The sequence below is a fragment of the Wyeomyia smithii genome, chromosome 3 (assembly GCF_029784165.1).
Source record: "Wyeomyia smithii strain HCP4-BCI-WySm-NY-G18 chromosome 3, ASM2978416v1, whole genome shotgun sequence".
NCBI lineage: Eukaryota > Metazoa > Arthropoda > Insecta > Diptera > Culicidae > Wyeomyia > Wyeomyia smithii.
In genome coordinates this window covers 5844242-5861670 of record NC_073696.1, presented here as the reverse complement: position 1 = coordinate 5861670, position 17429 = coordinate 5844242, and the positions used below count along the sequence as shown (strand labels likewise).

Genomic DNA, 17429 nt, shown 5'->3' with positions numbered 1-17429 from the left:
ATATAGATAGGGGGCAAGGGGGGTGAATATACTTTTTCTGCGAAGATGTCATATGTGCAAAATGTCAGAAAAAAGATTACTGGTGTCAAATATCAAAAACAAACATAAACACTCATTGATGTTACAATTATATTAAAATCACAATTTTACTCGTTTCAGGAGTACCACCGCTACCGCCTATTCCACGAAGGCCATACCGACACCCGTCCCATTCAGGACAACTTTGACACCAAATCCACCATCCTGTGGTTGATGTCCGGGGCGTTCGTGGTTTTCGGAGCGTTCAAACTAATTCAGCTGATTCTGCGGCGGTCCGAGCATCAGAGCGAAAAGTGGCGGCTCGCGCAGCACGTGAGTAGACACGAACCGGGCGACGTTATCCTGACGCCCACATCACCGACGACGGCCAGTTCGGTCGGGTTCCTTTTTCCGCCCACCCATCCGTCCGGCCAGCGACAGTTCACCCCGTCGATAAGCTGAGCTTTTGCCGCACTAATGGACCCCGAACCTGTGCCGTTTGTGGCTTTCCACTGTCATTCTGTGTACGCTGAAGGCACATCATAACCGAGCAGATCGCTTCCACTTAAATTAATGTTGTTTCGTCCGGTAATGTTATTTATTCAATAATTTATGAAAAAAACTTTTCTCATTTTGCTGTTGTTTTATTTATGTTTCCAGTTCATGTCCCGCACCGTTTTTAATGACAAATCCTGCTAACTAATCCTTTGAATGTTACTGTTTTGTCTTGCTAGATTACACGTACAAACAGTGCAATGTTGCTTTCAATCTTTGTTTAAAGTTGTTTTATTTCTGATATCTGAACACGAGCTAGAAAATTTTTCGGTTTAAAATAGTCAGTATGCCTTCAAGTAGACTTAAAATTGAATATTTTCCCGCTAACATATCGTGTCTGTAGAGGCGAAGCAAAATAGAACCTTTCTTCTGCACACGTCATATTCTCAATAAATCATGATCTTCTTCCACGTTTCTACTGTTTGTCAAACCAGGAAACGGAAATAAACTACACCCAGTTGGCACAGTTCCCACATTTTTTAACCCCACGGCCGCATCAAACCAGCAGCATCTGGGGCAGAGCAAATTTCACAATTTCACACGCCCAGCGACGGGTTCAGCCCGTAGCTAGGTATAGGCCCTCCTGTTATTCTAGATAAACATTTCAAAAGGTCCTATCTGCTTGTATCGTTTTTCCGAAGTGTTTTTTTTATTTTGATAATGGTTCAGCTTTAGTTACTGTCCCGAGCGTGGTTTTCGTTCAAAAGGCTAGAGTGATCTCTTCGCTATCAACTCGTGCAAATAACGTTTTATAGAAGGTGTTTAATAGGTTGTGGTGACTGAACGAAAGTGAACGATCAAAAAATCGATCAAAGCAGATAGGACCTTTTGAAATGTTTCTCTAGTATTGTAATCGTCTGACCCAACTCACCGCCGCGCCAGAGTGCCATTTGCCCGTGAAAACAAAATAAATCAAAATTAAAAAGCGGAAAACTTTCTTATTTTCTTTCCGTCTAAACACAGCAAGGAGTGCTCACTGAGCTTCGATTCACAAGGCGTACAGCCGAAGCAGATTGAACATTTGGGTTTAGTGTTCTAAGGGGGGCCGTTAGCGGTACATACCGAGCCGTTCATGCAGTTTGTGATAATGAAAAGTTTTGTTATTAATATTATCCATCATGTGCTGTAACGAAACATTTTAAAACCTGGTACCACTTAGTGTTCTCATACATTTATTGTTTGTTTTCAACAAACAAAACTTGACTCCTGAATATTATTACCCGAGGAATATAACAATTACGTTCCTATCACGTATGCTAAATTCGCAATAAACATTTTGCGCAGGTGACGCCTAGAAGGCACACAATTCAAGTATAATCCAGCGTCAATTCTTTTTCCAGGCATTGAAGTCAGTGTGAAGCTGTGGCAGAAAATAAATACATAACACCACCGGCTGCCAGCGCTGCACAATGAAAATAAAAAGGAAACAGAAAGAAAAACGAAACTCCATCCAGCACGTTCGGAAATCGAAACACAAAATCCTCCGCACGTCCTGGAGCGCGGGGCCCGGAAAGTTTTTCGCCGGGCGCTTGGTGCATATGGTTCCAAATTGCGTTTACCTCGTTAATTTCACATCCATGATACTAATGCCTGCCGATGGTTGGTTGTTTTTTGTTACATTCGTTGACATAAGTTGATTACGTGCAGCAGTGTGAGTGTGTGTTCGTGCATGGCGGCAAGCAGCCTCCAGCGCTGCTGGCTGTGTGTATCACTCTTTCGAAGCTGGGTAACGAAAATTTATACAATAATTAGGTTAGCCTTTCGAGCTGGTAAAACTTATTGAGTACAGACGATTTGATTGATGAATCGACCATTATGGTAGTTGCAATTTTCTCTTTCGGGGTTGAACATTTTGAAACATTGAGGAGGAATACGAAAAACGTTACAAATAATTTTCGTTTGATTTTTGATGGATCAATATGGATCGAGCAATATTTTCAATTATCGATTGGCTCAGAGCAGAACTAGCCTAATTCACGAATAAAGTGTGCGTTAAAAGCATTATATTATTCACGTGATTTCATCATCTAAAAATGAAGAAGAACGATAGTTCTATTCAAACGCAATTCAGTTGCTAACATCTCGTCGTCAACATTTTCATGCAGTTTTTACCTTTTATAATATTTTTGTGTGGATTAAAATGTTTGAACATTTTTCATCGTCCAAAGGAAAGTTTTTAGATTTTCTGCAATATTCGTTCGCCGTGAAAATTTCACAAACATGTTTTCAAAGATTATAATTTTTACGAAAAACTGAGAGTAAAGTTTAGAAATTTCTAAAGCAGAAGCAGCAGTCCATTTAGAATGAAATAAAATTGTGTCAAAACAAACCAATACTTTTTATTCCTAATTTAAGGTGTTCGATTTCACCCCATTCCACGGTACTATTTTCGAGGCTGATATTTTTCTACGCAGTTTTGTTTGATTGCCATAACAACACCACGCGCTGCAAATGTAAGAAATGGTGAACTGTTTTGTAGTTTTGTGGCACAACTGTGCAAAAAGGGGACGGGACACGAGGCATATGGACGCTAGGCATATGGATGTTAGGCATAGTATGCTAGGCATACAGACGCGAGGCATAATGGATGTGAGGCATAATGGATACGAGGCATACTGCCAAAAGGCATAACGGACGCGAAGCCGAATGGACGCGAGGCCGAATGGACGCGAGGCCGAATGGACGCGAGGCCGAATGGACGCGCGGCCGAATGCGATGTTGTACGATCGCATGAGATCCAATTATGTAGTTCAGGTGTTATTATATTCCTAAAGAGTTTAAGTTGGGTATTATACTTTTCTTGAAATCATGCGGCGAAGACGGAAGCGGCCTGATCTACTGGTTTGCTAGGTCTATTCAAACAGAGTTTTCTTCCCTTAGTTAAGTCCGAACGAGCGGTAGCGAGTAAGGACAGCATTCACTTGAACAGCGAGTCGGCCGAAGGCCGCGAGTGTATTGCTTCCCAAATGACACTTTGAAACGATATACATGTTATTGAATGTTGTGATGATGATGAGGATAATAACATATTCCGCATCACTTCCCCTTGGCATTGTGTCCTTTCGGCCTCGCGTCCATTCGGCCTCGCGTCCATTCGGCCTCGCGTGCATTCGGCCTCGCGTCCATTCGGCCTCGCGTCCATTCGGCCTCGCGTCCATTCGGCCTCGCGTCCATTCGGCCTCGCGTCCATATGCCTCGTGTCCGTATGCCTGCCGTCCATTATGCCTAGCGTACTATGCCTCGTGACTGTATGATTAACGGGGTGTCATCGTGCAAAAACGGTTAGTTCAAAGAAATGAATGAGTAATATTTATTTAAATTGAAGTGTTAGCAACAACGTGGAGTAGTTTTTTTCACCTATATTGCTAAAGTAGTACAAATAGGTGAGGGAGTAGATTCTATTTACGCTGCCATATCTGTACTCTGAACTTAAATTAATGAATAATTCTTGCACCCGAGATCATACTAAACACATTTTTATATAATCGAGAGCGCTGTGAGTTTATGTAATATATGCCAAACATCAGCAAAATATAAAGATTCACACTTTCACCGACAGAAAACAGTTGAAGTAAGCATACATTTCGTGTATATTCTTCAAAACACTATAAGGCATTTGAAAATCAATCGCACGTTACGATCTCGTTCAAAACTCATATATTTCCGACTAAACACGAAAAAATTATGAGTGAACCACTGCAATAATCAATTTAATTTTGAAGTAATTGACTTAATTCTGAAGTATTATTATTTCTTCGTATAATCACTTCATTTTACGGAAATATACTTTCTCATAAAATAAGTGAAAGTAAAAAATTGTGGTATTGGCACTCACTCATGCCTAGTATTGACCTCAAAAGGGATGTGTAAAATGATAGTCCAAGAGGATGCTGAGAAAAAGTAATTCTTTTATTGTTTTTCACTACTATACACCTGACAAAAAAGCTACTGGTCCTTTTTGTATTTTTATATGCAACTAAAACGCTCTAATTTCATTAAATTTCAAGATGGTTCACAAACCTTTAGCTCCCAAGTTCGTTTTCCAACGGTTTTTTAAAAAATCTCTGATGAGAATTTTTTTCTTGCTAACAAACGCTCGTATTTTCCCTTATAGCTCCGTCTAAAACCTTTAAAAACAGTAATAACGTGAAATGGCCCTTTCGGTAACAAATCTGTTACCTAAAAAACAATAAAGTTCTTCTCCAGTCAAGTAACAACCTATACTGTCATATATTTTGTACGTGTTACGGGAGTACAACTATCTCATAATGGACGTTACAACCACATGCAAAATTTTCTCTGTTTAAAAATGCGCCCTTTACATCTCTAGTCAAGAAACAACAACGTCCCTGAAGGGCACTGGGTACTGAAATGCCACTGCGATAGTCTTGCTGACTGTCTTTTGTGGCTGGCCCCGATTGCTGTGCACTGGTTACGGATTGCTCGTACTCATTGATGGAGTAGAACTGTTTTGTTGTAAACCTGTACCGAATCCATTCTCTATTCCATTCCATTCTAGTTAGAATCAAAGCAACTTCTTAGGCATGAGTTTATTCACAAGCTACCTACTCCAATCGCTTCTTTGCCCCTTTTCTCACACAGAATAAAAAAAGGAAGTCAGAGCTACTGGAGCTACGAATTATTGGCAAAAATAATTTGCGGGAATCGGTGAAAGAGGCCAGTAGTCATAAGCGTAGAAGAGCAGTGATGCCAAATTGGAAACAAGTTTTCAATTTGAATGCATTTGACCTGTGGTGAAGTCATTGGAAAATATGTGAAGACATTGGAAAACATGTGATTATGCCCTGCATTTTGTAAGGGTGGCGACCTTTTTTTGTTTTTTCCAGCCATCTCGCATGGGAAGATATTTTTTCGCGGAACATGAAGACATTTGAAAAAAGGCCTGCATTTCTGTAGAAGAGTAAAAGTATAAAAATCAGTCACTCACCACGGGGACGAATATGCACCTCCTCCTTTCCGTCACAGTCGTTGGAGATGTAGAAATTAGGCTGACCAGACGTACCGTTTTGTATCGTTTTTTCGACTATTTTTAACCGTCCCATCTTTTTGCTATTTTGTACCGTTTTCGGATACTCCTTGAAAAAATCTTACATAAAGCTTTGCATTGAAACTCTTCCTAAATGGAAAATAAGTTTTCAAGTAGCCAGGATTTTTTTAATATTACTGAGTACGTTTTGTGCCTTTCTGACAGTACCGCACCACTGGAAAGACATCCCCTATCGTGAACTGACGAAAATGTCGCGATTGAAAGTTGAGATCATGATAATTGTTAGTCAAAATCTTGATCACCATGTGACAAAGTTCAGGAACTCATTGCAAAAAATCACACAATTTCAGGACAAATTCAGGATCGGGTAAGTGCATCAAAGCAATGTTTAATTGTTTGCATGCTTTGGTTGGTAAGAATTTTCAAAAATCAATTTTATCATGTGTCCCGTTTTTGAACCCATTTGGCCCGTTTTTATCCCGAGAAAATTTGGTCAGCCTAGGTAAATTCCAAGACGGCAAGAATTGTTGCCAGGCTTGTAAATGGTTACTATAGAACGTTTCCACTGCGATCTTCTTTTGCTTCTGACGGTGGCAAGGCTCGCTGCCTAATTCATGAACAAACATGTCAAACGAATACTCGCCACCACGGCATTTTTTTTAACCCTAGAAAGATAGTCTGCGTCAATTTAACTCCTCACTTTTAATGACATTGCCCTATTCTTTTTCAAAATGTGCAAATCCGTTCTCAATTTTTAAAAAAACTGTATCAATGTGTTGACACTTTCACAATTAAATTTTTAACAAAAACTTGCATTTAAAATTATTTAGAAGCCATGCATCAATTAACCCCAGAACAAAATTATCCAGGGTTAAACGTATTTTGACATTTTTTCTTTCTAGAAATAAGAATTACGCAAATATTTCCCATCCTCAATAGGATTGATTGAACGAAGAAGTAAATAAAACTTCGACAAACGAATGACAGTTTGCATCTCTTCGATACGCGAATCTGTTCTTTGGTCGAGAACCGACGGTCATTTTACATGTATGAGCGAAAGCCTACTGCAACGCACACAAACGAAGCGCAATTCATTGAAAGTGTTGAACGTTTACAAGCCTGATTGTTACACTTCCTTCCTTCCGTTTACCTAACCGTATGGACGTAACCAGTGCCGTTATCAATCTATAACAAAGCGGAAGCTACTAAACTGTTGCACCAGTGGAGTAGCGCGACTGGGTGACACCCGGGAAGGAAATTCTGAGTGTCACCCCTAGACCCTAATTGTTCCCGCGGATGTCATCCTTCTGAAGTGTAACACCCAGAGCAGACCGCCACTCCCTCGGCCCTACCACGCTGCGTAAGAGTGGTGTACATAGAATAATTATTGTAAATAAGGCTGATACAAATTTCGAATTCTTTTTATGGCCAAGGTTATCAAAGTTAGCAAAGGGGGTGGCAAAAAATAAATAACACCGAGACGAAAAAAAAGTAATATCTTTGATCAAAGTTTGTGTGCAAGTTATGACGTTCCAACCTTGGACTTTGATCAACTTTGGAGTGCCTACAAACGATAACAGTGTCCCAGTTCTAACTCTATAAACAGTTTTAAACTCTATAAACATGGCAAAGAGGCACTCTACTCTGTGTAATTTCCAGCATTTGAGAGGTAAAGAGAGAAGGAAGGAGTTACATGCTTCATCCATAAAACGAGCGATCAGCTACGATTCAAAAACTACCGTGGCAACACCGTCTACAAAGTCCGGTGTCTTTCGTGTTAGGCGGGCTTACACAAACACGCGCTACTACGGATCAAAACTTCACTCTCAGAAATGCTCAACGTGCCCACATATCACGACTTCGAGGACTTCAAAGCAGCGTATAGTACAGTCAATCGAGGCCAGCTATGGCAAATAATTCACGACTACGGTTTTTCGGATCCGTTCACGACTTATCAAAGCTACCTTGAGGGTTTGGACAAGTGGATGGACTATCCAGTACGATGTTCAACATTGCTCTTGAGGGTGTCATCCGACGAGCGGGCATCGAAACGAGAGGCACGATTTTCAACAAAGATAGACAACTCATAGGCTTGGTAGACGACTAGTAGTTCTCTAAGGACTTGAACCCGTGACACTGCTAATGGATTACGCGAGTTAAACACTAAGGGGTTGCTCGGTGTTATTAAAAAAGCTACTCACAAACTTCACTACTCAAATAAAACTAACTTTATTGATTCTAATGATTACACCTGTGCCGCCGTTCACTATCCATTGGCCGAAATATGTAGCGTTGACTCCTCATCGCTCGATGGTGGCTTCGATTGTACGGTCGTATCGTACGTGCACTGGCCGTGTTTGAACGGAAAGTGATGCGGACAATATTTGGTAGAGTACAAACCGAAAACAGAGAGTAACGCAAAAGTATGAATCACGAGCTGCAGGCACTACTTGGAGAGATTCCCAATATGCGCCTGAAGAAGGTTGGGAGGCTGCGATGGGCTGGACATGTCGCGAGAATGCCGGACGACGCACGGTGCGGTGAAATTGGTTCCCTTCAACGATCCCACCGGCACCAGAAACAGAGGGGCTCATCGTGCTTGACCAGGTTGAAGTGAATCTGCGAGTGTCGAGGAGCCTAGGAAATTGGCGACGGGTATCCCAGGGCCGAGGAGAGTGGAGGAAAGTTCTTGACACGACATGACCCACCACTTGATACGGCTCAAGAGTCTAGAGTGCTAAAGTAAGTAAGAGTCCTAGCAGCTGGTCTCGAGGTACGATGCTGGCTGCTGTTAGTGCCAAAAAAATAGTAGCGCTAACGCTCGCGTTGTCTTGGACATCGGAATATATAAATATAGTTTGCTTGTCTTTCAGTCACGCGCACGACGAAGGAAAGTTACTCAAATTACCTTTTTCCCAAGCAAACTCTGAAGCTGAGGTACTCTAAAGTTTGTTATTTTTGTGAGTGTAGCAACGCAAACACTACTGTTCTGACTACAAGTTACCTTTGCTGCTGGCCCTCCACTCACCTCCTCTCGCCTGGTATGAAGCCAGTCGTAAGGAAATCAAAGCTAACTACGTCTTAACTAATATTCGGCACACGTGTTGAATTAGCACATGGCTATAGGTTCTGATGCAGGTGCATCGGTAAAAACCGCCAAAAACGTAATAAAGGGCGGGATGCAATTTTAAGATGTAAAAAAGACATAGTACCAAAGATATCAAGCATGTAAATGAAATCTAAAGACAGCCAAACCACTGTCGGTTGATTATGAATGTTACTTTATAGTTGCATGTCCAATAAGTTCTGTAATGTCATGGCATTGTCATCGAAATTAGGTTGTCAAGTGATGGAATAAGGCAATACCTGTTGTAGTTCATTAAGGATAGACTATGAAAAAGTCAAGAAAATAATGGGGATTATAAACCTTTTTTGCTCGAGAAAATAAGCAGTTTGATTTTTTTAAGTGTGTAGAAATTTTTATATGCATTGAAATTGTAATTTTCCGATAGAACAGTCATTCGATAGCAAAAAGTTGTTTGTTTATTGAAAAAATCAATTACAACCAAAGACATTATTAACGAACATTTATAAAAAATTGAAGAAAACCGGCTGTAACTCACCAAAGCCATTTTATACAAAACATCATATCGAGTTTCAAGTTTGGCTTATGGTTCGTGACATGCCGCACTTGAAATCTATCCAACTTTCTCCCTATTACTCAAAGCTCTAACAAAATTTACAAAAATGTTCTCAAGAAGTTGTACTAAAAGATAAAGCAATATATTTTTTTTTTTTGATATTTTTAAAAATAGAAAAGACATTCAACCTACACAAGGCATGCTGCACATATTGTACCCCAAATTAATTCTTTAAGTATACTACGACGGTCAAGATGTACGGAGAAAGGGATAATTATTTTGCTGATACGTGGAAATTTTAGCTGTTTCAAAAAAAACTCAGAGTATAAGATAAACCCATTCCCGACGGGTGACATTCAAACTTTGATTCAAGTTCAACAATTATGCTTGAAAAATTTTCACGATGAAATTATTCAGTAAGGTACAGATTGATCTTTAATATGCAATACAGTTTGTGTTAATTGTGTTTATAGTTGATGAGTAATAAGAGTTTGAAGTTCATTTTTTGAGGTAAAAACTGATTTCTCTCCGCCGGGATCTGTTTAAACTATTGGTCATAATTTTTGAACATCATGTAAAATCTAATCAACAGTTTTGATTTAAGATATTTTGATATATCGACATAAAATTTTCAAAGTTTTAAATATTAAACATAGGTTTATATACTATCCTGCAAATGTGCTACAGTAAGCCAACTTTTTTTATTAGTAAAACTTCACCTGCTAAATTTGTATTAATGCAACTTTCAGGCTCATTTCAGTCCTCTTTTCACACACATATTAAGAATCTCTCCCGTAGCGCTCCAGGCTCAAATGTTCAACTGGAAATGCCACTATTTTGTTCCCTTCTCACCTCATCAGTTTATTTTTCTTCTTTACTTTGACCTTTCAGGTCGGTTGAGGCCATTCACAGCCAATCTCTCCACACCTCACTGTTTACCGCTTGAAAAAGAAATGATTGCAAAGCATTAAAAATTGAATATTGAGTTTCAAAATTGGCACAAGTTTTGTACTATCAACCAGGTCCAGATGATTTTTTTTCTGCGATTAACACGATGAAGTTTGGAAAGAAACAATTCGAAAGAAGGAAGAATTATTACATGCGAAAATGCAAATTCGTCTGACATCCATAATGCGATGAGTGTGTATTTTCAACATGACTAACATCCGCGTTTAGAAAGCAAATATTTGTATTTTTCTCTAATGCAGTTTACAGATCGTAAAATGATTTTAAGAAACATATAAAGTCTTCGAAATTATCAACATTTGCATACGTCATATAGGACGGAGAGAAAAATATACCTTTGAGCTTTAATAATATTTTTCTTTACTCCGTATGCGTACGACGAACAAACGAACACGTGCACCAGATGAATTGGAGATGTAATGTAATGAATGTAACTTCTGACATGTGCAAAATATACGACAATATGTGTTTGTACCTGACTGGCGATGAATGTCATTGCTTTTTAAGTAACAAATTTGTTACAAACGGGAGAATTTGTCATTATTGTTTTTATAGAAGCTAGTCAAAATTTAGCGAGTGCTAAAACAAATTAAACTGTATCGTGGACGATAAAAACTATTCAAAAACCTCACGAGGTAAGCCTCTGGGCATCCGATCATCCTGAGAAGATGTTACCTTTTTACTGAATTCACTATGCCGGATTTGGTGTAAAACTGGTGTAAATTCAATATGAATCTAGTCTAGAGTACCCTCTTAGCTGGTGTCGAGTTACGATGCCAACAAGCTAATCATCGTAAGAGACTGTTAGTGTGTCTAGTCTGGATTCAGTATAGATATAGTCGAAATTTGTTCTAAATTTTACGTTCGCTCGAAAATAGTCTGAAACTTGTAGCCTGTACTGGCTCTTGAGGTGGTCTAGAACTGGCACAAATATGATAAGATTTGGTGAAAGTTTGGTTTGTAACTCGCCTCAAACTCACATCGATCTAAATCTGATATCACCAGATGATCTAGAGTTATATCGTATGTTGTGTCAATCTGCTTACCAATTTGATCCAGATCTGGACTTTTCACTGCAACCCGAAATAATTATCTATTGTGATATTTTGCCGAGTGTCTGCTATATTTCGCACTTTTTTATTGGCAATACCATTAAGCACTATTGAAAGTAAGTATAATACCTGTTATTTAACCGTGCTTTGCTTATGCTTTTACCCTTCCATTTACGCTTACTGTTCTACTACACCAAGACTAATTCCTCTTGCCAAATATCACCATTTATAATTCTTTGGAGAAGTTTAAACTATGTGTTCCTCTGTCCAGTTTTATCATATGAGGGATTTATTTCGTCAAGAGAAAGAGAGCGAAATCATCGAGGTCTCGTAAAGTTTAGCGTAAATTAAGGGTAAAAGGGGCGCTTCAGAACCAACCCATACCCAAGTTCCTTGACGACGATTCTACTAAGACTTGAATCCATGACCACCCGCTTGTTATAACGGACTCTATAACCTTGCATCAATAGGCCGTTAAACTGGTCTGAATCTAGTCTGAATTTCGTCCAAAACTCATTCAAAATTAGACTGGATCAGACCTAGTCTAAAACTCGTCTTACTCCGATTTAAAATTGCTCTAAATTCAGTTATGATCGGGTCGAGACTCCATCTGGAACTGGTACTGATTTGACTTAAAACGCATCTGAAGCTGGTTCATATTTCGACTAGATGTTTAAATCTTGACTGTATTGTTTTCTGAATTTAGTTTGAAACTCGTCCATCTGGGGATCTTAGTAGGTTACAGAGTCCACTTTGACAAGCGGGTAGCTATGGATGGTCATTAGGGTGGGACAAAAAATAAATGTTAGCTCCCATGCACTTTTCGTGTTCCTCATAGGTCCCATAACAACTGTGTAACTCTTCAGATCGATCGTTAAAACGCCCGATTTGCGCCCGATTTTTAAAGTTTTCATACGATTTTATATGGGTAAATCCACTTTTTCAATACTTATTCTCTAGAGATGTCAAGTTGGCTCTTAAAAAATAACAATACATGATTTTCTAAGGAAATTTTCCTAGGAAAAACTCTTCTGAAGACCGTAAGGCGCTACAATGCTTGTAGAAATAACTATCCACCCCAAACTAATTGAATGTCTGACGGACGGCTCACCATTGAAATTTTCCAGCAACACTGCTACAGCATGCTGCTATTGCAAACTTGCTTAGGTATGAAAAATAATTTCGCGTGGAATTAATTTTCAAAGTGTGATTTTTGCTCATAGTATCTTCGGGGAAGCCTCCAAGATAAATTTAAACGATATCATTTCTCATCACATGGTTAAATTTGCAACAGCAGCATGCTGCAGCAGTATTGCTTGTAAAATTCTATGGTGAGCCGTTCGTCAGATGTTCAATCAGTCTGGGGTGGATATCTTTTTTTCACAAGCAAGGTAGCGCTTTGCGGTCTTCAGAAGAGTTTTTCCCAGGCAAATTTCCGATAATTATCATGTATTTATATATTTTAGGAGCCAACTGGACATCTGTATAGAAAAAGTTTTGAAAAAGAGGTTTTTCCCATATAAAATCGTAAGGAAGTTAAAAAAATCGGGCGCAAATCGGGCGTTCCTTCGATCGATCTGAAAAGTTACACAGTTGTTATAGGACCCATAAGGAACAAGAAAAGTGCATGGGAGCGAAAAAATCACAGGAGGGTTGTGTGCAAAGTCACGACCGCGAGGTTGAAGTAAAATACTTTTACACAGCTCTACTTACGGCTGCACATTAACCTACGGCCGGGCGAAACGGTTCACGCCGCTTTTCGCGTTTAGCCTGGCAGAGGCCTAATGTGCACGGCCAACACAATTGAAAGGTGTTTTCACATTGAAAATTATACACGGCTTTACTGGAGTAAGTGTTGGCAAATGCATCTACCGCTAATACCACCGGTATCGTACGAAAACGCTTCATTTCATGTGGGGAATAATATCAACAACGAAAAATGACGCGCGTCTAAGCACACCCGAACTGTTTTGCCGTGCCGCTCCCATTTACTTCCTTATAACATCCGCCTCATGGAAGTACCGGCTGCACCTATCGCTGAGGCTGTTACCATACTGCTACTGGTACACAAAACTATTAACTCTTCAAATTTTTTCAAAGTAATTCAAAGTAATATTCTTCTGAACAAAATGATCCAACTTTTCCATTAGAGGAAGTGCCGGCTGATGTACGGCAAAAATCTCGCCCGATCGCTCGCGTTGGCGTTCGTTCTCAGACAGAGGCCTGAGACGTGGTGACCAACCACAGGGCAAGTGATTTGTTTAATTTGAAGGCAGCCACAGGCGCAACCCGCTGATATGTCAGGAGTGATTTGCGATAAGGGCGCAACTGGCAAAAAGATAAACATTGGGGAATATCAGTTTGAAAATTTGCAAGTACATTTTCAAATCGTAATTTCAAAGGAAGTGACTAACATTAACATCAATACCAAAAATCGACGTAAAATATACCTGGCTTATAGTTTCCTAACAATACTACATTAAATTTGTGCATTTATGGCTTAAATCTGCACTTTTCTTCTAACCGTTTTCTAATGAGCCTTAAAGCATTCTGACAACGAGATACGCCCACCTCTTTTTCGCCTTAAAGCATTCTGACAACGAGATACGCCCATCTTTCTTTCGCCTTATTTTTATTTTTTCTCCAGTTGCACCCCTTTATATGCGCCTTTATTTTGAAAACAAAAGTTGATCCGCCCTTTACTGTCGCCTGTTTACGAAATATTTCGCAAATAAGCCCGTTGCTTCAAAACAATGTAAAGGGCCTAGTTCCAAAGTATCTTTTGTTTTGGGTAAACTGCTTTATCGCCCTTCACTAAAAGCTTGATTTAAATAATTTTATCGATTTATACAAAAGAAAGGATTGTTTTCATGAATTTCGTAAGTCTTTTCAAACTCAATAGTGTAATAAAACCATTTGTTTACATTTTGTTAGTTGAGTCGTAATTGCGAATCACTCCGGATATTCTGTTACCGCTGAGTTCTGATATCTGCTGCTGCTGCTGTCAACTTAGCAGACAGGGCTGCCACATGTACAGATTAATCTGTATTTTACAGATTTTTAGCCGAAGTAACGGTACAGAATCTGTATATACAGATATACAGATTTTCGTCGAAAAGTACAGATATACAGATTTTTCGAAATTGACATTTATTTTTAAAAACACTCCAAATTTAATTTCATTAAATATTAAACAAATTGAACATATTTTCAACTCCTCACACGTTTTAAGCTGAAAATTTTGTTTATGTACCATAAAAACTTAAAAAATACAAAGTTCTTTATGTTTAAACAATACAGATTTTTTTTACAGATATTTTTGTTCCAGATACAGATGCTCAGATTTTTTCAAAAGAAAACACAGATTTAAATGTGGCAACCCTGGTTGCAGACGGTCCATCCAGCTCACCTTCCGACTAATGAATGTAGCTAGTTTTTCCAGAAACACTCATTTATAGCCGAAGGGTGCTACGTAATAGGCCACGCCCTATCAGTTCAGTTGTTCCATTCCCTAATGTTCTTCAGACAAATTATTCCACAATTCGCATTTGATTTTTGTATCCAGCGAATAAACACCGATGGTGCTCTTACACACGCAACGGTTTTAACCCGTATCTTATTGCGGTTTGTAACATCAAGCGATTTCGTTTGCTCGCTGTTGCGTGTTGCATCATGTTGCAACTTGGCAACTGGGAAACGACGACATTCTGTTACTGCTGATTGATTGATTCGACTTCATATTAGCTCTGCATAGTCGAACTAACTGTCTTTGTGAATGCGGTCTAACAGGGCAGTTTGTTATTCAAAGTTGGTTATGCTGATCGCAGCCTTTGCGCTGCCCCTACAGTGGAGGGTTTACTAAATAAAGTAAAAGTAAAAATTAGACAACTACAACAGAATTTGATTGCATCCCGCACAGAATGTCTGCTTGTGTTGATGCCAGAAAATTAATATCCTTCAATTATTTTTTTATTTGCCTTGAAAAAAAGCATTTTGCGGTTCAAAATCGGTTGCTAATTACAACCTTTGAGCTGCCCTAACATTGGTGGAATTAAGATACACGGACAACATGCACTGTGGAAGCTATTTCACATTCAGTAAATAAGACGGGTGCGACAAATTCAAATTGCTAGAATGCAACACAGAATGCTTGCTTGCGTTAACAAAAATTATTAACTTTCGATGACTTGTTTATTCGCCTTGAAAAAGGCATTTTGATTTGGATTTCCTGATGGCAATCTTCATGCTGCCCCAACACGGGGGGAATAATGGCTGTCTGGCGACACACGCTGAGAAAAACCGCGCTGCTGCTGAGACGTGGTGACCAACCAGGGCTAGTGCTGCTGCTAAGGAAGGACGACTGCTGTTGTCGCTGTCTAGAACTATTATGGGCGGCTCCGTTTTTTTGTTCAATGTATTTCTGATTTTTTTTTTTTTAATTGGTAATTTACAATAATTTTACAATGCAAGTGTTTTGCTTCAATGCATTTCAACTTTGATTTTTCTTAATTTTTGTTTTTGTTGCTCATTTGACATATTTTAATTATAGTATTAGTTGATTTTGATGTTTGAACATCAGGATTTAAATTATTTAAAAATATTCTACCTACTTAACCTACTTATTCTACTATTTACAATCTTAACCTAAAGTTCGCGGATAATGGCGTGTTCGGAGATGGAGCACCTCCCTCCATATTTCGTGCAGTACCGGTCGAATTGCACTGCCAAGGTTTCCAGGTTCGCGAGCTCGTGTACCTCGCTTGTTCTTGTCCAGGGGGGAAGGTTTAGGATCATTTTTAAGGTTTTGTTTTGGACGCGCTGGAGCCTCAGCCTGTGTGTCCGGGCACAGTCCTTCCAAACTGGTACTGCGTATTCCAACGTGGGGTAAATGATCTGTCTGTAGACAGCCATCTTATTCTTCAGACACAATTTCGAATTCCTGCAAATCAGGGGGTACAATGCCCTGATGAGGATGCAGCATTTGGTCACTGTCTTATCGACATGTGCCCGAAAAATCAAATGACTGTCCAGAGACAGACCAAGATAAACAACCACGTTGGACCACTCTATGAGGGAGCCACCGAACCGTATCCTGCAATCGTCAGCAGGAACAAGCCTGGGCGATCTCGAATGTGGAAACAAAATGACCTGGGTCTTAGCCACATTGATCACAATTTTCCAGCTGGTGTAGTACTCATTCAGAGCATCCAGGCCTCCTTGCAGCCTGCGTGTCAGAGCGCGGATGATGCGACCCTTATACATGATCGCGGTATCATCCGCGAATTGGGACAACACTCCACCCCCCGGGAGAGGTGGGATGTCCGAGGTGTAAATGTTATACAGGAGTGGTCCCAAGATACTACCTTGGGGCACTCCTGCAGCGATGTTGAGTTGCTCTGAGCACACATTGTGCAAGGAAACCCGAAAAGCTCTGTCCGAGAGATAACTTTTGATGATCTTTATCAAATATATCGGAAAATTGTGTCGATGTAGCTTGTACACCAGGCCATCATGCCACACATTGTCAAAAGCCTTTTCAATGTCCAAAAGCGCCATTGCTGTCGTCTTGGACACCGACTTGTTCCGCTGGATGATGTTCGTAACTCGATTGAGCTGATGGATGGTGGACCTGCCCTTGCGGAAACCAAACTGTTCCTCAGGGAGGACACCATTCTCATCGGTGAATGAAAGCAGGCGGCTCTGGATCAACTTTTCAAACAGCTTGGAGAGGGCAGAGAGAAGGCTGATTGGACGATAGCTCTTAGGAATAGAAGGATCTTTCCCCGGCTTCAGTACTGGGATGACTTTAGCCAACTTCCACATTGAAGGGAAGTAGCCAAGCTCCCAGCACCGGTTGAAGACACGTGCTACAAAAGCAAATGAGCCGTGGCTCAGGTGCTTGAGCTCGAGGTTAAATGTGTTATCAAAGCCGGGGGCCTTCATATTCCTAGATCTCCTCGCTAGACCGATGAGCTCATCCGCCGTCACTCGTACTTCCTCTGGGACCAAACTGTTCGTATTGTCGACCATAGTAACTCCCTCAGAAACAGCCAGCTCGAAAGGGCTGACGATGTTTCGCCCCAAATTGTGTGACAACACGAACTGCTGCCCCAGCGCGTTCGCCTTTTCAACAGGTGTTATGAGTAGTTCACCTTCCCCGGACGGAACAAGCGGAGGAATGGGTTTTGG

At 40.1% G+C, this 17429-nt stretch overlaps 1 protein-coding gene across 2 annotated transcripts in view; it reads left to right on the top strand.

Moving 5' to 3' along the window:
* LOC129726486 (insulin-like growth factor-binding protein complex acid labile subunit) overlaps nt 1–17429 on the top strand; it is a 43028-nt gene that overhangs the window by 19170 nt on the left and 6429 nt on the right. Inside the window, exon 3 of one of the 2 annotated variants that reach the window (XM_055683242.1) lies at nt 160–351. In XM_055683242.1, the coding sequence (XP_055539217.1) occupies nt 160–351 (192 nt within the window). Of the gene's footprint in view, nt 1–159; nt 631–17429 lie in introns of those variants that run through there. The other variant, XM_055683241.1, reaches the window with a different exon arrangement.